Here is a 20,677-nt window from a genome sequence, read left to right on the forward strand (position 1 = left end):
GTTGAATTGTACAATATTGATAGTTTATAGTGTGTGGTATGATGGGCCTAAATTTTATGCTCAGTGTTGTATATATCCTATTTCTGTTTTATACAGAAAGAAAAAATGAAGATCGCATATACTACCGAAAGAACCCATAATTGTGACGATGTATCTTGTTTGAGAAATTGTGATAATTCGGTATAAAGAACATGTCGTAGTTCTTGTAATCATTAAGTCAATTAACTGAGAATCGAGAAATGACATTAATAAAGAAATTTATTGTTGGTTTAGAAAGGAAAAATCAAAGATGCAAATAAATTTAAAACACGAAATTATTATGTATAATAACATGAATTATTCGTATGAGCATCGTAATCCATTAATTGCTGTTCTGGTAACTGCAAAAAAATGTATAATAAAATTTAATACCAAATATGTATTTCTTTATAATCGATATAAATAATACAAATAACAAACCTTCAACAGATGGAATTTTCTTGACGGATGTGGATATTATAAATTGGATTAAAAAAACATTTTGAATCTCTGCTTTCATTTCTGCATAACCTCTTGACAACAAAATCTTCAATATCAAACCATGAACCTTCGGTTAGCAGAGGTTCAAATAAATCATGATATTGTCGTCTAACCCGAGCATGTATTGTATGGTCCTTTACAAATGAAAGAATTTGAATATTTTGGTAGACGTCAGAATATATGTGAATTAATGTAGTTTATTAGTGATACCATAAAAGATAAATTTTACCTTCGCATCAGCAAGAACCAATTCTAATGTTACGCCCTGATGTGGTATATATTCAAACCACTTTCTCACGAGTTTCACACGGATGCACCATTCAGTTGAGCTGTTCTTCAAGTCTTCAATGTAATCAAATGGTTCCATTTTCCGATAAAATGTGAAAACTAAATAAGTTGTTAGTGTTTGTATATATATTGGAAACATATCAAGAGGGCAATAATTTAGGGTTTCAAAGATTTCCAGCCATAAATACTAAATAAAACGTCTGCCGCTTTTTGGTGTTGCCTGGTGTTTACCTGGTGATTACAATGGGCATAATATATACAATATATCAACTTCTATAATTGCATTTCTGTTCATGGTAACAATAGGTTTGATATAAGATATAGTAATCTTCCTTTAACACTCATTATAATTTATACTATTATTATCTTTCTAAACCAAAAATTAAGAACCTAAATTAAAAGTACATGTTTACACAAATTTTAGAAATTGATATAACACCATTAATAGCAAATAGTCAGCGTATGTTAATAAATATTAGGAGAAGTTTAAAAAGCATAATTATAAGTAATGTTCACAAAAATAAGATAAAAACCATAAACCGACCAAACCTCTGAAGATTCAGCAAAAAAAAAGTAAAAGGTTCAACATTATCCCCAAATATATGAGAATTGAAACAGATATAGTAGAGTTTAAGATGAAATAAAATCGGAGTTGATGTAGGATTTCACGGCCAGCTTGGATCTCTATGGATATCAGTAAATTGTAACCTGAAAAATTGAACCAATACAATTAACTAAACCACAAATACAATGTAAAATGAATAGAGGTATACTGAGAATAGTGTTATACTAATCTAGAAAATCGGAAAACTTCTTTAATATGTGGATTAAAAAGTACTTCAGACTGGTCACCAGCATTTCTGATGAAGAAGCCGCCTATAACAAAATATAATCCTATATATTAATCATTTTTTCATATGAGGATCATTAAAACATTAGGTATCATTGATGTTAATTCAGCAAAGTAAATATGACTAACCTTGAGAATCATAGAAAACGCAAAACATACTAAGAGTCAACACCGTTTCATATGTTCCAATTTCTTCCCACTTTCTCCAAAACTCCACTGCTGTTTTTCCAGTCAGCTCAACTGTAAGTTCCGTAAAGCTGTTTGAAAATATAATATACATATCATCAGTGACTGATATTCCTTAGGTCATATTGCTAATAACTTAACTACTTACTTCACGTCCCTTATTTCAATTTCCAAATTGCTCCATGGTCCATGTACCAAAGCATCAGGATCATCTTCTAAACTCTTCAAGTCACCAACAAAGATAATAACACCTATCAAGTCTGCAATAATACGTTCTATTACATAAAGTACATGGGATAACATTATACTCTAACAAATCATGATGGTTCAGAATACAAACCGACAGAGTACAGAGAGTATATCTTCTGGTTGATGATATTTTCGAAGGGGATGAAATCCATCATATGCTTAGGGTTGCGGGCCGAGATTTTGGTTACAACGGTGTGTTCATGCATGATGATGAAATGGTTGTTGATAGTATTCCTGAATGAGCCAGACGCATGGACGATTTGAAATAAGGAAACACAATTCCACTCTCCTTCCTTAAAATTTTGAGTGAGGACGGGCATGAGATCCAAATCGATTGCCGCCTCAACCTTATAACCCTAACAATAGATACCAACGATATCATAATTTTAAAAGTATAAACCTAGACTGACTAAAATAATTTGTATTAATAAAAGTTATGGTAAACTATACTTACATTCTCATCGCCAAGAATCAAGTGTGTTTCAAAGCGGCCTTTGACGACGTTGAATTCCTGCCATCGTCGAATAAATTTAACTATGATCATTGGGAGAGGAGCATTGAGGGAAAGTTTATAAATTTTGAGAAAGGCTGCCATTAATTTTTTGAAACAGGGATTTGTTTTCGCAGTTGTTGCTTTGTAGTTTAGTGTTCGACAAAAAGAGGAGATCTCTGTTGTTGGATAGAAAGAGTGGAATAAACTTAGAGTTGTTAATTTGAAAGATTGCGATTTTTGGTAATTAGTAAAGGGTAAATAACTGTTGCGTTAGTTGGGTAAGTGAGAAATAAATGCTGATTGGAAAAGCAAAGAGGTAAGTCGTATAAATGAGAATAAAGTTTTACGGTGCAGTATTTAATAGAGGATATATATGTCAACTCAAGAACTCCCAGTTTTGAGAAAGGCAATCAGAGTTATGAGCATGGAAATATATTTATATTGAGTGAAAAATTCTACATAAACAAATTCACATTATCATATTTAATATTACCCAAATAGATGAAAATTATATAAACTTCTCACTGCGAAATATATTGTTATCAGTCTTGTTTATACGATTCCAACCCTTGAACGTTATAAATGGGAAACAAAATAAAGGGAGGATCAATAAATATATACTTATTGACATTTGTTCTTCATTACAGAGTTCAAATATACATAATAAATAAGGCAAATGTAACATGACAAAGAAAATAGAATCATAAACAATACATATCAATGAAAAATTGACATAATAATTAAATTCATGTATTTGTAGCTTTAACATTGAATAAGATATAAGTCAACCATCATATTCATACCCATCGTGAAAATAGGGAAGTTCTTTGCAGAAGAAAGTCTAACACCGAAACATAAAACAGGGAAAAAAATATGTTAATTAATAACTGACGTAAATTCCCTAATAAGAACAGTATAATAGATGAAGGAAATAATTACATAAACTGAACTATCTCCGCTTCTAGCAATAGACGTGGTCCTCGAGAATGTCGGATATATAACTTTCAAATTCCACTATCCATTATAACCTCTTAATTATCTCAAAGCATGCTTGACTATATCTCAAAAAATCACATTACAAAAATACTGTATAAAACAATAGAAAGCGTTAAGGCTGGTTCAGAATGACATTGGGCCACAATAAACATGCTAATTTGATAATGTTTAGATATTGCATAAAAACCTAAAGCGTCTAAAAATCTTACTGAACACATCTCTTACACAACATTAGTTGTCTTCTTCTGCACGTTATCACTCTTATCAACAATCAAAATCTTCAAATCAGACCTAGACTTCACCCTTGATAATGCAACATATAGCTGTCCATGTGAGAATACTGGTCTAGGTAGGAATAAATCAACATTTTGAAGGGATTGAGCTTGACTTTTGTTGATTGCAAAAGCCAATGTCACAAGAAATTGTCTTCGACGCATTCTAAAAGGAAAACTCGTTTCCGGAGGTGTAACGAACATTCTAGGAATGAGAACCTTATCTCCAACCTTATCGGTTCCTGTTATGATTCTACCCTCTATAACATGGCGAGCTAAATGTGTAGGAATAGACCTAGTGCCGTTACATAGACCTCCCTTAGGATCAATGTTACGCAAACACATAACTGGTGCACCTATCTTAAGTTTCAAACAATGTTTGGGCAATCCATAAACTTTGATTCCATTCAAAAACTCTGTAGGATATGTTACCTTATTAGATGGGTCTTTGTCGCTGGGTGCAATGCTGTCAGCGCTCAGGTAGGTATGTAATTCACCTGTAAATATACATTATAGGAAAATAAGTACTTTGAGCAATGTAGTGGGATTCAATAATATATAAATAAATAAATATATATATATTAAAACCATAATTTGTATAAATAATGTGTTACATGGCAGCAATGACAACATATAATCGTTAATTTGATCAACATCTTCGTTTGTAGGACTCAAAATAGCACGATGTTGATAAAAGTCTTCAGCATGTTGACTACTTATTAAGTTTCTATACACTTCTTTAACTATAGTTTTCGTTGGATCGCCACAATCTTTGATCAATAAATCTTCTGGAATGTCAATATCCACAACGCCATTATTTGAAGTATTGACTTTACCATCACCAACATCTAATATCCATTAGAGAATGCCTTAAGTTCAGCGGCAGCGACATCACTTAGTCCAGCAAGCAACCTCATATTCTTTGTAAGTTGTAAAACTTTGCAATCATCCCATAGTGCTGAAGAATTGGTTGTTTCCATAACTGTTTCTGATCGGCCAGCATAAGAAGTTACCGGAAGTATCTGACGGAAGTCACCTCCAAAAACAACCACATTCCCACCAAATGGTTTTCTCACAGGTAATCTGATGATATCATTTAGACTTCTATCTAAGTTTTCGAAACAATACTTGCTCATCATCGGAGCCTCTTCCCAAACAATAAGGCCAGCCCTTTTCATCAAATTGGCAAGATCTGATCCAGGAGGCATATTGCATTGTGTAAAATCATCTGGATTTATTGGGATTCCGAACCTCGAATGTGCTGTTCTACCACCTTCTAACAACAGAGCAGCAATCTCACTCGATGCAGTGTTGATTACTATCTTACCTCTAGATCAAATAGCGATTGAAAGGCAACTCCAAAGAAATGTTTTACTAGTACCTCCAAAACCATATACAAAGAAAACACCACCTTTTTAGTTCATAACAGCATCCAAAATCTCTTCATAAACACATTTCTGCTCATCTTTTATCATGGCTAAAAGTCTCTCATTCTCTTTTCTTTGCTCCTCAGCATTGTAATTGAGTTCATCATGAATCAATCGGTTGCCGTTTTACTCCATGAAATTATCTGGTTTTGGCATACAGTTCCATTTCTTTAGGGAACGTCCTCTGCTTTCTATAAGATACATTTCAAAATAAATGAATACATTTTCGCATATAATCTATAAAATATGTTCATATATGTCACATTTCGATGAATAACTTACGAACATAAAATTAATGTATGTATTCATAATTACATGTATTCTTTATCTACACTTTCTTCATTATACATACCTAATTATAATTACTTAGAATTTATAACTGCAAATATGAGCCAATTGTAAGACACAATCTAATTCTTATACTAATAGCATATCATTCGGCCCAAATTTAGTAACACTGTATCCATACACTCTGTCAATCACTACAAGAAAAACATCATTTTACAACGGGCAAAATGGTCGTTATTTCGTCGTAATAGCCCTATTACGACGGACTACCGACGATTTCAAAATTATCGTAAACTCATCTTCGTAATAGACAAATCGTCGTAAAATCGTCGTATAATTTACGACGGTTACGTTTCGTCGTAACATCGAGGGAAAAATATCGTCGTAAATGCGTCGTACAATTTACGACGATTTTATATCGAATTGCGTCGACTTGGTCTTCGCCTGGACCGTCGTTAAGTGGTCGTTAATAATCGACGTAAGATCGTCGTAAAATATACGACGCAAAAATCGTCGTAAATCAATCGTAAATTATTTAATCATTTCGTCGTAAAAACGTCGTAAAACACGGACGTATAATCGTCGTATTTGTGGTCATACATTTTGGTCGTAACTTCGTCGTACTATTTACGACAAATGTACGACGCTTTTATAAAATAATAATAATTATATTACGACGATTATACGACGTTTAATATAATTGAAAATTAAAAAAAAAAATTAATTCGAATTAAAATTTAAATTAAAAAAATAATTTACAATTTAAAATTTAATTAAAATTAAAATTAAAATTAATTGTAGTATTTACAAAAAAACCCTACAGCTCTAAATCTAAATCTACATCAATATCGTCGATCCCGTCACCGGCCTGCTCCCCATCGTCCTCAACGTGTTCTTTGCCGGGTCTTCGGTTAAATGCTTCCGCCGGCGCAAGATCTCCGGTTCTAGGAGGATCAACCCCGAGAGACCGGAACATCTCCTAGTCCGTCTGCACCGGTGGTTGCCTCCTAGAAGATGACCCGATAGACGATCCGACAACCCCATCATCCCGCAGCCTGTCCAACTGCGCCATCAACACCGGGTTGTCGGCTCCCATGATCTCGAAGAGACCGTACAGCTGGTCGATCTTCGTCTCGTAGTGGGTCCGCATCTGGTCGATCTCCTGGCGGATAACCGGATCCGGGGCCCGGACGTGACCTGTCGCCGTAGCTCTCGGGGTATCACGGATGGATCCCATCCCTAATACCCGCCCCTTTTTCTTTGGGGCAACCTAAAAATTATTAAAAACATTAAGGTTAGAAATTCAATTTAAAATTAAAATTACATTAATTAAATATATTAATTGAAATTACCTCTTCGAAAATCTGGTCCATCTCCGCCACCGTCAGCGCCGGGGTCGATTGGACCGAAGATCTCCGGGAGACGTTGGACGCGCCTGCTGAGTCAGTTGCGTCTGCCGCTCCTCGATCGCCGCACAGGCGGCGTTGTAGATTTCCTCCGCCCGAGGATCCGTGAATTCGCCGTTCCGCTTCTTATGCGTCTCGGCGAAAACCTTCGTCATCGGAGGAAGTTCTCCTCCGTTTTCTTCGACCTACAAAATCAAAATGAGCAAATTTATAAGACAAATAAGGGTTAATTATTTAAAAACAAAAAAAATCAATAATTTTAATTTACTTACCATCATAAGGCGTCTTCCGGCAAAAGGAATCTGGCCGGAAGTGTGCAGGACGTTCTTCCGATTTCCCGCATCGTCAGTAGCGTTCCTGAAAAATATTTTCATTAGAATATATTATAAGAATGAAAACAGATAATGTAATTATTAAGGGAATTAACTTACCTAGATCCGGAACACTTGGCGGCAGTAGTCTGGTTGTGCGGATCCAACCAGTACTGGACAAGGACCCCCAGACTGAATTGGCCATAGGCGCCGGCTTGGCCTTGTCGCCGTCAACCTCCCACTTCCGTTTCCAGTCGGAAACGGTGTTGTTGAGGCGAAATTTGACCTTCTCCTTGAAGGCCGTCTCTACACGTCCGCGTGCGGATGTTTCCCAATGCCAGTTTTGCTAGGAACAAAAATGTTAGTAATTATTGTAAAAAGTTAAAAATTAAAATTAAAATAAAACGAAATTGTAAATTACTTACCGCAAAACACTTGAACCAAGTGTCAAGTGTGGCCTGATCCAGCTTCTTCCAGCTGGTATGGGGTTGTACGAAAAACCCCTTGATGATATCCGCAACGTTACGACCGACTGCATTGTCGTTATACAAAGAGAAAAGTAAATTAATTTCAAATAAGAATAAATATTAATTATTTTAAAAATATTTTAGAAAAAAATTTTCGTACCAAAATGTTGGGCTCGATCCGGATCGAGTTTGTTCATACTCTCACGACCCGGCTGTGCCAGAAGATCCTGTACCGTAAACTGGGCATACGGTACAGGCTGGATCGGATCAGCTGCAGGATCGGCCGGTGCGGGAGCCGCTGGTTCGGCTGGTGGTGGTGGAGGCGGTGCCGGCTGTGGAACAACGACCGGTTGGGAAACCGTCCGTTGTGTTCCCAAGGACTCCGAGATGACTGATCCGGTCGCCGTGATAGATGGGGCCGTAACCGTCAGAATCTACCAGCTGTCGGTAGTGAAACCTCTTAGCCCGAGGAGCCATACCAACGTAATCTACAAAATTTAAAAACATTTGTTACTAATTTTTCAAATATTTATTTATAAAATCTGAGCCTATCTAAATTCCGAAACCTAAATCTAAATTTCGTACCTAAATCTAAATTCCGAACCTAAATCTAAAAGAATATGTAATGAAATTATTTTTTTAAAAAAAACTTACAAGAGTATTTGGCTGGGATGGAGGGAGAGGTTTAGGAGAGTAGGGAGTTAGAGAGAGAAAGTTTACTAGAGAGAGAAGGGAGAAGAGAGGAATGAGCGACGAAAGGGAGAAAACACGCGTCCCTTATATAGATTTTGTGATCGTCGTAAAATCGTTGTAAAGTTACGACGATTTTACGACGATTCGGTTGTATATCAGTCGGTCCACTGCATGACATGACACGTGTCATGATGAGAGCGTTTGACCGTTACGACGGTTTTACGATGATTTTACCCAAAACCGTCGTAAACCCGTCGTAACGTCTAAACATTTATAACCTCGTACCTCAGATCAAGAGCCTATCCGGTGCAAACGTTACGACGGTTCCACGACGGTTTTAGAGAACTTAGTCGTAAAACCGTCGTAAAGTTACGATTATATTACGACGGTTTTACGATGTGTTTTTAAAAAGTTATTAAACCCTAAATCTTAGAAAAGGGATATTGCATAAAGAACAATGCAAAGGTTATTGTATCCTAACATATAACAAAAGGTTTACAACTTTGCATGTATGATGGATTTATGACATGAGATAGTAAATATTGAAATTCCATAATCTAATATATAACCTTTCACTTAACATTTACGAAAACATGCATGAACTTGTAAATATGTATGTTTTTTTCAAATTTTTGATTTTGATCAGATTGATAGCATTTCATATAAAATAAGATAACCAATCAAAAACATTTGTGAATACCTTACAACCAATAAGATATAAAAGATTCAAATTCTTGGATTTCAACATTACGACGATTTTACAACGAAATAGTGTACTCGTCGTAAAATCGTCGTAATATTACGACGATATTACGACTGATCGTCGTAAAGACGTCGTAATGCTTAAACCCTATTCATTCAGGGCTTAAAAGCTAGACTTAGGGTTTAGGGTTTAGAAAAACCGCCGTAAAATTCAAACAAACAAAGTTACAAATTACATAATAACAAACATTCACTAAATACAATGCATGAAACTCAATCAGATTCATCTTCCTCTATTACTTCATCACCATCACCGTCGTCTTCCGCCAAATCGTTATCATCGGTTTCAGCAAACTCATCATCACCTTCTTCTTCTGTATCATCGGGAAGATCTTCAACTTGCCTGTTCCGAGGGTCTATTAAGAAAATCTCCTCATCAACATCTGGTTCAGACAGATCCTACGCAAGTGTCCTGTTGAAGTGGAACATCCTCAACCCCTACAATCTTGCCCCTCGGAGCCACTTTAACTACAGCTAACTATGAAATTCCTGTTGATCGAACTCGAGGGTATGTCAGAAACGTTATGTGTTCTGCTTGAGAAGCTAATGTAAATGGCTCAAACCTGTTGTACCGTCGTGATTTGTTCACGTCAACAACTCCAAACTTGTTTAGACGTACCCCTTTCCAATAGTTGGATCAAACCAATCACATTTGAAGAGAACAGTTTTCAGCCTTAACAATCCAGGATACTCTACTTCAATTATTTCTTGCAGAACTCCATAAAAATCTATTTCACCCCTCACACAAACTCCATAGTTAGTTGTCGCCCGCTTTGCACCGTGACGGTATGTGGGAAGAACATAGCCCCGAGTGAAATATATGGAGGCTGTAGTTATTTTTGCCATCGGACCTAGTAGTAACTCATGGAACCATGTTGGAAATTCATCCGGATCATTCGGGTCCACCTAATAAGAAAAAAATTCCGTTTTAATTTCTTGATTTGGATATATAGCAAATTAAAGTAGTCTTTTAATTAAAATTTTATACGTACTTGCCCTTTTAACCACTGGGCATAGTGTTGATCTTTACGATTATTGATTTCAGTTTCAGAAACTCCAGATATGCATTCTTTAACCTCATCAACAAATGTGCTGAGAAAAACAACAAATAGTTATTAATACTGACAACTCATATAAAGATATTATTAATTAAAAAATACCTTTCATACGATGACATCTCTTCATAATTTAACAGGATATACGTATGTGCACTGTGATAATCTTTTTCATTGAACCACCAAACTTCTTTTAGTTTTCCACTATGACGTCCGATCGCCGAGAATATGTCAGGTACACCTTCAACGGCATATGTATGGCCAACTCCTCCATCATCATATCGACGAGTAGCTCTTTTGCGTGTTCGTACTTTCGGTGCAAAATAGTATGAAGTGAAGTGTGAAGTCTCTTGCGATAAGCTTCCCGCCACAATTGAGCCTTCCACTTTAGCTAGGTTTTTGGCTTTACCCTTAAGATGCTTCATGAAACGCTCGAACGGATACATCCACCTGTACTGAACGGGTCCACCGAGCTCTGCTTCGTGTGGGAGATGAACAGGAAGATGTTCCATAACATCAAAATATGATGGTGGGAAGATCTTTTCCAAATTGCACAACAAGATTGGAATATTCAATGCCAGTTGTGATATTACATCAACTGATAATGTTCGTGTACTAAGATCCCGAAAAAAAGCACCAATGCCTCCAATAGCTTCATGGACATTTTTGGGCAAGAGTTCAGCAAATGCAAATGGAAATAATCGTTGCATAAACACATGGCAGTCATGGCTTTTCATCCCAGCAAAGTTTACCCCCTTCTCAACAGATTTGGAAAGATAAGAGACATACCCATCAAGAAATTTAACGTCAGAAGAAACCCATCGGAACAATGCTGACTTTTGATCTGCACTCAACCGAAATACAGGAACTGGTGCTTTCCCGTTTCTCAGTAGATGCAACTCACTTCTGTTGCATAAATCAGGCAAGTATAATCTTGACTTACCATTGTCTTTTGTTCTTCCCGCTACGTTCATAACAGTATGCATGATGTTATCAAAAAAGTTTTTTTCAATGTGCATGACATCAAGATTGTGTCTGAGCAGATGATCTTTCCAATAAGATAGTTGCCAAAAAGATACTTTTCTTGTGCCAATTATGATGAACTCCATAACCTTCAGGCATATTTGCAGGAGTGTGCCAGTTTCTCCCACGCATTACTGTTTCCTCTACCCTCCAATGATCGATTTGCGCCTGTATATCAGCTCCTATTAAATTAACGGGTGGAGGGACATGTACACTTTTGTTCTTCATAAATAACCTCTTGTTCCTCCGATATGGATGGTTATCTGGTAAAAACCTCCGGTGACAATCAAACTAACAAGTTTTTCTTCCATGTTTTAGCTGAAACGCATCAGTTCGATGAAGACAATAAGGACAAGATAGCCTCCCATGTGTAGTCCATCCTGATAGCATACCATAAGCGGGGAAATCGCTTATTGTCCACATAAGCACAGCCCGCATAGTAAAATTTTTCCTCGTAGAACAGTCATATGTACGAACGCCAGTATACCATAACTGATTCAACTCATGTATGAGTGGCTGCAGAAATACATCGAGAGCTCGCTTCGGATGATTTGGACCTGGAACCAAAATACTTAGGAAAAGAAATTCCCTTTGCATGCACAAATATGGAAGAAGGTTATAAGGAGTTAGGATTACTGGCCATAATGAATATTGTCTACCAGACATACCAAATGGACTGAAACTATCAGTGCACAGACCAAGATAGACATTCCGTTTGAACTTAGCAAAATCTGGGTATACCATATTGAAGTGTTTCCATGCCTTTGCATCTGATGGATGAACAACTTCTCCATCTACTTGTGTATGTTCCGCATGCCATCTCATTGATGCAGCTGTCCTTTCAGATTGATAAAGCCGTTTTAACCTATCAGTTATAGGGAGATACCACATACGTTGGTACGGTATCCTTTTACGCCCACCAGTTTGCGGCCTGTATCTTGGTTTTTGGCAAAATCGACATTCCTCCAGCTGATTATCATCTTTCCAAAAAATCATACAGTTGTCAACACATACATCTATCATCTCAGAAGGTAGACCAAGACTAAAAATCAACTTCTGAATTTCATAGTATGTTCCCGCTGCCAAGTTATCCTTTGGTAGATACTCTTTCAGAAGATCAGCCCAATCATCCATGCAAACCTCAGCCAGGTTATGATCTGTTTTAATTGACATCATCCTAGCTGCCAACGATAATTTAGACAAGCCTTCTCTACATCCTTCGTAGATTGGCTGATTAGCATTGTCTAACAAATCATAAAATCGTTTGGCATCTACATTAGGTTCCTCAACAGCATTACCAGTATACGTTTCATGAAATGCATCAGTCACCATTTCGTGCATCCTATCATGATCTACACTTTGATCATATTGATACTGATTAGGCTGATGACCATAATTCGATTCATCAATATCAACATGAATTTGATAATTACTACTACTACCAGCATTCCCATGAGTATTACTGCCATATCCTTCTTCATGTAGATACCAAACAAAATATTGCGGCATAAACCCTCTATTTAATAAATGCGTCCACACGGTTTTGGTTAGTGTATACCTCGTATTCTTGCATTTCAAACAAGGACAAAACATCTTCCCACTATCTTTCGTTCTCTCCATATTTGTAGCCTGAAACATAAATATTTCTAACCCGTTCTTGAACTCTTCAGTTAACGCCCCATCTGAATCTTTACGCATATACATTCAACTTCTTAGCTCGTATATAGACATCTTGAAAATAAACTCAAAATACTATCTCTTTTTATTGATTATACAATAAAAGAGGTGGTCTCTTGTGTCACGTCTAGCCACGTGAATGGTAACCTTATAATATTATTACTTCTTTTTTTCAAAGTAATATAACTCCTAATTCGGGTTTCCAGCAATGGACAACCCAATATATAAAGATTTACAACACTATACTAAAATTTAAGAGACCTACAATGGGTCTCCAAGATGAAGATGCTCTTATGTATGAATGATGATGTGTTGTGATTGAAAGAAGGAATGAAGATCTGTTTATAGGAAAATTTCAGGCTTTACAACGCTTTTACGATGACTTTTTACGACGGTTTTACATTCAACAATAATATTACGACGAGTTTACGACGATTATGCGATAAAATCTTTCATCTACAATTGTTAGGTAAACATGTTTTAAATGTTTTTCACCTAACTTCTTTTTCGACGTAAGATCGTCGTAATATGTACATCGAAATGCAGTCGTCGTATATTCGTCGTAATTTTGCATCGAACTTACGACGATTTTACATTTACTAGCAAATCTCTCGTTATCGATGTATATTCGTCGTAAATTGTACGTCGAGTTTACGACGATTTTATTATACGACGGTGTTACGACGGTTTTTAAATTAGACGTAACATCGTCGTAAAATCGTTATAAGTTTGCGATGATTTTAAAACCGTCGTAATGGACCGTTGGAAAACGATTGTTTTCTTGTAGTGAATTATCAATATTATAAAATTCGACCCAATAAACTTAACAATATACCCAATAAAATTAAAATTTTAAAAAATATTCAAAGCCTACATATGCGTGTAGGGCCAGTATCCTAGTTACAATTATAATTCGATACTACCACACTCAATTTTGGCTATTCTCTTTCTTTCTCTCGATGACAAATTTACTCAGCGTTTACAATATACCTGTTAAATTTTTCTAAGTTTTTTTTTCCATTTTCATTTCTTTTTCTTCTTCAAATCTTCTATATACATGAGAATTATAAATAACATACTCGAACAAGGAGACAAGTTTATGTTCTATATTGATTAATTTATATATACTATTATTTTTTTGTTTAATAATGTTATTCTTTGAGCAGCACGTTACGATGTTCATTACCAATCGGATCCTGATGTACCAATAGGTACCAGAAGAGATCACTATGTATAGTGATTTTTTGGGCAATTGCTTTTATAAGAGTTATTACAGCACTTTTAACATTAATGAAAGACTGGAACAATAACACTAAAAAAACACCACTGTTGATGAGGTAAGACTTGCAAAGCTTGTCTGGAATTTAAGTTCATAGTGACATGTGAATGCATTTAAGTACAATTCATTGAGATATCTACAATTTTAAGTACAGTTTTGTCGATGTAAATATCATAGTGTGAAGTTTTAGAGCAGCTTTGTTAAAATCGGTTCCTTGATTATTGTTTGACAAGCACTGTATTTATCATCTATCCAGCTCAAAATGAACAATCCCTATACCATGCTATTCTCATTTTGGGTTTTGGAATGGATGATTGTGGAATGTATTATTGGATAATCCAAAATAGTTTTGAAATAAGTTTAGACAAATAAGGATTTGGTCGACTTCACCGAGAAATACTTTAGGGTGACACTTATTGTTTATCAAACTATATTATGGAAAGAAGATTGAGTATTCTGAGAAGACAAAACTAAAAGATTGAATTTTTATTTTTATGAAACAAAAGGTACACCTATATGTTTATGGCTCTTGGTTTTAGATTTTATCATTGGAATATACTATTATGATCATCATAATTGTTCATGCTTTGAAAAGATTACATAGATATTGCAAATTAAATGGAAAGCAAGTAAATCATGTTGAGAATTTTGCAACTAAAATCGGAATGGAAATGTTTGTGGATTGTTGTCTGTCGAAAATTTTTATATGTAATGTTGTACAAATTTGATATTGTTTTAACGATTTTGATTTCACTGTGCTGTCTACTTTGCATATCTAAGATTCTAAACTGAAGTTTTAAAATGACATATTTGTGTTTCTTTTCTTAATTTTAAAAGTATAAAAAATGCATTTTATGTTTATCAAACAAAAATTTCATTTTTTTGTTTATGGTTATTTAATGCTTCGATTAAATCAAAAATTATTGTTGACAAATCACAAAATTTGGAATTGACAATTCTAATGTTACGCCCTGATGTGGTATATATTCAAACCACTTTCTCACGAGTTTCACACGGATGCACCATTCAGTTGAGCTGTTTTTCAAGTCTTCAATGTAATCAAATGGTTCCATTTTCCGATAAGATGTGAAAACTAAATAAGTTGTTAGTGTTTGTATATATATTGGAAACTTATCAAGAGGGCAATAATTTAGGGTTTCAAAGATTTCCAGCCATAAATACTAAATAAAACATATATTGGGTTATTATATCATCAAATATCGGGTTCGGTAAATTACAATGGGCATAATATATACAATATATCAACTTCTATAATTGCATTTCTGTTCATGATAACAATAGGTTTGATATAAGATATAGTAATCTTCCATTTAACACTCATTATAATTTATACTATTATTATCTTTCTAAACCAAAAATTAAGAACCTAAATTAAAAGTACATGTTTACACAAATTTTAGAAATTGATATAACACCATTAATAACAAATAGTCAGCGTATGTTAATAAATATTAGGAGAAGTTTAAAAAGCATAATTATAAGCAATGTTCATAAAAATAAGATAAAAACCATAAACCGACCAAACCTCTGAAGATTCAGCAAAAAAAAGTAAAAGGTTCAACATTATCCCCAAATATATGGGAATTGAAACAGTGATGAGTAGATATTTTGACTCCTTCTAACCTGTGTTTACTAATTGTTTTAGGAGTTTTTGGAGTCTTTTCAGGAAGTTTCAGGTGACTTAGGGTCTTATCAGAGGATTGGAGTGTTTAGGAGGCATTGGAACAAAAAGAGATGAATTTGAGCAATAAGGAGCTATTTCATTCGCTTTTGGAGAAATCATCCGCGGAGCACCTGCTCCCGGTTTGGACCCTTCGTGGAGCACCTGCTCCAGCCGGGAGAAAAATAAGGAAAACACCTTTACCTAATTCCAAGTCACGTGAAATGAATAAAAAGAGTCCAGAGCCGCCTATCTTTGCTTCTACGCTTTCTTTTTACAATTTCCTGAACCATAGAGTTTTTACTTGTAAGCTTTTGGGAGAAGAAATCTGCTACACTTTGAGAAGAATTTTGAACCCTATTATCTCTTCTGCGATTTTAATCCATGAATTTCTTTTCATCTGTTGCTGTGTTTCTTTTCTCCATGTCTGAGTAGATCTCTTAGCTAGATTAAAGGGTTTTTAAGGATTTCATGAGTTAAAGAATTAGATGCAAATAGGGCTTGATATCTATTGTCTTCACCATTGTTAGACTTAATGCTTAGGTTGAATTGATCACTCAATCTGCGATTTTAGGTTAATCTATTCATCAAAAGTGTAATAGGTTGCTAGAATAAACATTGGTGAGCGATTTGTCCTTAGCCAACGACAGTTGAAGTTAAGGCAAATCGTGAACAGATCGAACCTGCAAGCTAATGCTTGTCTGCAATTTTCTAGATTCAAACGACAGTTTAGGATTTAGGTTGTTAGACAAAGTTATCGAGATCACGACAGTGGATCGATAAGCTTTTCTGTTTTAGTTCGAAACTTTCTTTACACTTGTGCCCTGAATAGTCATATGGTTCTTATCTCTGAAATTCCTGCGAATTGCTTTGGTCTAGTGCTTGTTTTAATTTGAATTTAAATCGTTGTTTGCCATTCTGTTTACTTTTTAGTTTTCGCAACAAACCATCTTTCGTCTTAGCTTTAATTCAATCCTCGCAAAGTCATAGAGTAACACTGGTCCTCTGGATTCCGAATCCATTATATTACAACTACATCATTGTTCTATTGCAGTAGAAACTAGGAGTACATCCAGTGTGAATCAAAATTTTGGCGCCGTTGCCGGGGGACCAATTCGTTACCTTTGATTTTTGGTTTGAAATTCAGACTAAGAATTTACTAATCTTTCTCTCTTGTTCTCTTGTTTGCGTGTGTTTCAGGTGTATGTCAAACATATCCACAAAGAGCAACTGCACCGATCTTGTTTCTTTGTCGAACACCGAGCTAGCAAGAGTCGAACGAGAAAACAGACGTCAAAGGCCTATTCAAGCCAACATGGGCGATCAAGGCAACAATGACAACATGGCTGTCGAGCTACAACAGTTTCGACAGCAATTGGAGCAGCTGCAAAAGGCGCAGCAAGACAGGGAGCAGCCACAACCTGCTATTGGAGACAAGGACAGTCCGCATGCTTACTATCACAACAGGGCTGCGATTGCTCCTCCAACCATTCAAAGGCAAGACTTTGAGATCAAACCTTAGCTGATCTCATTGGTGAAGCAGCACCTCTTTCATGGGCTTCCTGCTGAGATTCCGATGGACCACATCGAGAATTTTGAGGAGATTTGCAGCACGACTGGATCAAATGGGATACCAGCCGATTTCTTGAAGTGCAAGCTTTTTCCATTCTCACTTGCGGACAAAGCTTTGCGCTGGCTGAAGTCATTACCACCTGGGTCATTGACTACATGGGAAGAGTGCAGATCAGCATTTTTGGACCATTTCTACACTAAGGCCAAAACTGCAGCTCTGAAGAACAAGATCTCGTCGTTTAAACAGCAACCTGGTGAAGCTTTCTGCGAAGCTTGGGAGAGGTACAAGGAGTACCAAAGAGAGTGCCCTCACCATGGGTTCTCTGATGAGCAGATTCTGTCAACCTTATATGATGGTGTCAACTGGGATTACAGGAATGCTTTGAATGCAGCTAGCAATGGTGATTTCATGACTAAGTCCAAAGAAGCTGCTTATGAGTTGATTGAGAACTTAGCTGCAAGCTCCAGCAACAAATCCCAAGAGTATGACAGATCTAGCAAAGCAGTTCATAGTCTGGATAGATGAGCTTACAGCAAAGGTGAATCTGCTGTTGAGAGAGAACCAGAGATCTGTGCATTTTGCTGATGAGGTTGGTGATGCACCTCTTGCTCGATAGTTTGTAGATGCAGAGAATGATGATCAGATGGAGGTAAATTTCGTGAATGGACAAGGGTATGTGCAGAATCGAAGCTTCAACAACTTCCAAAAACCACCCAAATTTATCCTACAGAAGCAACAATGTTGAGAACCCTCAAGATCAGGTCTATCCGCAGCAAGGAGTGCAGAATCAGTCAGGATTTCAGAAGAACTTCTCCAGCAACTTCCAAGGAAAGCAGTTCATCACCAATCAAAATCGATTTCATGGTGGAAATCAGCAGAAGTTGCCTTTCACAAGTCTACAGCCTTCTTCGAGTTCCTTAAATAACTCGCAGGATGAGCTGAAAAACTTGATGCAACAGCTGCTGGTTAATCAGCAAAAGTCTTCCATGGAGATGAATGCCAAAATGGACACCATGTACAACGACTTGAATGGCAAGTATGAAGCAGTGTGGACTCATGTGAAGAAGCTGGATGTTCAGGTAGCTCAGACTGCATAAGCTGTGAAGAGATCACCTGGAACTCTCCCTGGAAAAGGTGAAAACCCCAGGAATGAGTTTGTGAATGCTATTGAGCTTAGAAGTGGGCAGACTCTACATTCTGCACCAACAAGCTCTGTCTCAGAAAAGAGGATGGAAAAGGACGTGGAGCACCTGCTCCAAGAAAAGGAACCAGCTCATGACGTAAAAAAGACAAAGGAGCACTCTTCCCCCATCGGAGCACCTGCTCCAAATTTGGGAGCACCTGCTCCAGACGTAGATTTGACGATGGAGCACCCTGAGCCAACGAGGGAGCACCTGCTTCAGCCACCTGCTCCAGCAAACATTCCTGCAAGAGTTTACACGCCTAAGGTACCTTACCCAGTACCACCAAAGAAGTCTCGCAAGGATTTAAAGGAGGCAAAGTGCAGGGAGATGCTGAAGGACTTGACTGTAAAACTCCCTCTAGCTGATGCTGTTCAGATGATACCAGCCCTTAAAAGATACATGAAGGGGTTAGTGTCTGGGAAAGCTGTTGAGGAAGAAAGTGTCATGATGGTTTCGAAGGAGTGCAGTGCTGTGCTTCAGAACAAAGTGCTGAAGAAGAGAAGTGATCCAGGAAGGTTTGTTTTCTCAGTCAGGATTGGGAATGTGCTGTTTGCAAGGTCTCTATGCGATCTGGGTTCAAGTGTGAATCTGATGCCTTATTCTGTAGGCAAGCGATTGGGTTACACCAGATTCAAATCGACGAAAATCTCATTGGTGCTCGCTGATAGATCAACCAAATTCTCTGTTGGTATACTTGAGGATCTGCATGTTCAGATAGGCGATACACTCATTCCAGCAGATTTTGTGGTTCTGGAGGTCGATGAAGAACCCAAGGATCCTTTGATATTGGGTCGATCCTTCTTATGCACAGCTGGTGCAATCATAGATGTGAAAGGAGGAGTGATAGATCTCCAGCTGGGAGATATGTCGGTGCGATTTGAGATGAATTAGCTCCTTAAGAAACCAATGCTGGACGGACAGACATTTGTCATAGATGATGGTTCAGGCATTGCTGAAGAGGTTGCTGAAGAGGTTTTGGCCATCGATCCTTTGGAAGTTGCACTCACAAAAGCCGAAGGAGAACATGGGTATTTGAGTGAGGAAGCTGATGGGTTTGCAAGGATGTTGAATGCAAGCACAAGGATGCAAAGGCTGGTGGTGTACATGAGCTTAGAAGGCAAGGAGAGCTCACCTGCAGAAAAAGCCGACGGAGCACCTGCTCCGAACCCTGGAGCACCTGCTCCCAACGGCTTGATTGATGGACCTTGGAGCGAATTGAGAGCTCCAAAGCTTGAGCTCAAACCCCTTCCTGTGGGGCTCAGGTACGCGTTTCTAGGACCCAATTCGACATACCCTATGATAGTGAACTCTGAATTGAACAATGTAGAGATTGCCTTGCTTCTTTGTGAACTTAGAAAGTATAGGAAAGCTTTAGGATATTCACTAGATGACATTCCAGGGATTTCCCCTGATCTTTGCATGCATAGAATACATCTAGAAGATGAATCGATGACTTCTGTAGAACATCAGAGGAGGTTAAACCCGAATCTACAAGATGTTGTTAAGAAAGAGATAATGAAACTTCTAGAAGCTGGTGTAATCTATGCGATTTCAGACAGTAATTGGGTTAGTCCGGTTCATGTAGTTCCTAAGAAAGGTGACATCACTGTGATAAAAAATGATAGGAATGAATTGATACCAACTAGAACTGTTACTGGGCATCGAATGTGCATAGATTACAGGAAATTGAATGCTGCAACTCGCAAAGATCATTTTCCTTTACCATTTATCGATCAGATGCTTGAACGTTTGGCTAACCATCCTTACTACTGTTTCTTAGATGGTTATTCAGGTTTCTTTCAGATCCCAATCCACTCGGACGACCAGGAGAAGACGACATTCACATGTCCTTATGGCACCTTTGCGTATCGCAGAATGCCATTCGGCTTGTGTAATGCTCCAGGAACATTCCAACGCTGCATGATGTCGATTTTCACTGACCTGATTGAAGACATAATGGAAGTTTTCATGGACGATTTTTCTGTCTATGGAAGCTCA

The 20,677-nt window shown here is 37.1% G+C and overlaps 2 protein-coding genes and 1 non-coding gene across 3 annotated transcripts; 1 reads left to right on the forward strand and 2 right to left on the reverse strand.

Moving 5' to 3' along the window:
- Nucleotides 1-3,802: 3,802 nt before the first annotated feature.
- LOC112081953 (ATP-dependent DNA helicase PIF6-like) lies at nucleotides 3,803-4,198 on the reverse strand. Its single transcript, XM_024149026.1, has one exon. It carries the CDS (start codon nucleotides 4,196-4,198, stop codon nucleotides 3,803-3,805), a length of 396 nt encoding a protein of 131 aa, XP_024004794.1.
- Nucleotides 4,199-17,708: 13,510 nt separating this feature from the next.
- LOC112082496 lies at nucleotides 17,709-17,815 on the reverse strand. Its single transcript, XR_002897169.1, has one exon. It is a non-coding gene; the product is annotated as a small nucleolar RNA R71 (small nucleolar RNA).
- Nucleotides 17,816-18,157: 342 nt separating this feature from the next.
- On the forward strand, nucleotides 18,158-19,570 carry LOC112081954. The gene is made up of 2 exons (XM_024149027.1): nucleotides 18,158-18,574; nucleotides 18,683-19,570. Exons 1-2 carry the CDS (start codon nucleotides 18,158-18,160, stop codon nucleotides 19,568-19,570), a joined length of 1,305 nt encoding a protein of 434 aa, XP_024004795.1.
- The last annotated feature ends 1,107 nt before the right edge of the window (nucleotides 19,571-20,677 follow it).

Source organism: Eutrema salsugineum, unplaced genomic scaffold, assembly GCF_000478725.1.
Source record: "Eutrema salsugineum unplaced genomic scaffold, Eutsalg1_0 scaffold_1, whole genome shotgun sequence".
Lineage (NCBI taxonomy): Eukaryota > Viridiplantae > Streptophyta > Magnoliopsida > Brassicales > Brassicaceae > Eutrema > Eutrema salsugineum.

Bases quoted from the DNA above. Each gene is read 5' to 3' on its own strand.
- LOC112081953 (XM_024149026.1), bottom strand. From the start codon at position 4,198: ATGTGTTTGCGTAACATTGATCCTAAGGGAGGTCTATGTAACGGCACT.
- LOC112081954 (XM_024149027.1), top strand. From the start codon at position 18,158: ATGGACAAGGGTATGTGCAGAATCGAAGCTTCAACAACTTCCAAAAAC. The intron at 18,575-18,682 runs GTAGCTCAGACT...AGAAGTGGGCAG, and splicing joins TGAAGAAGCTGGATGTTCAG to ACTCTACATTCTGCACCAAC.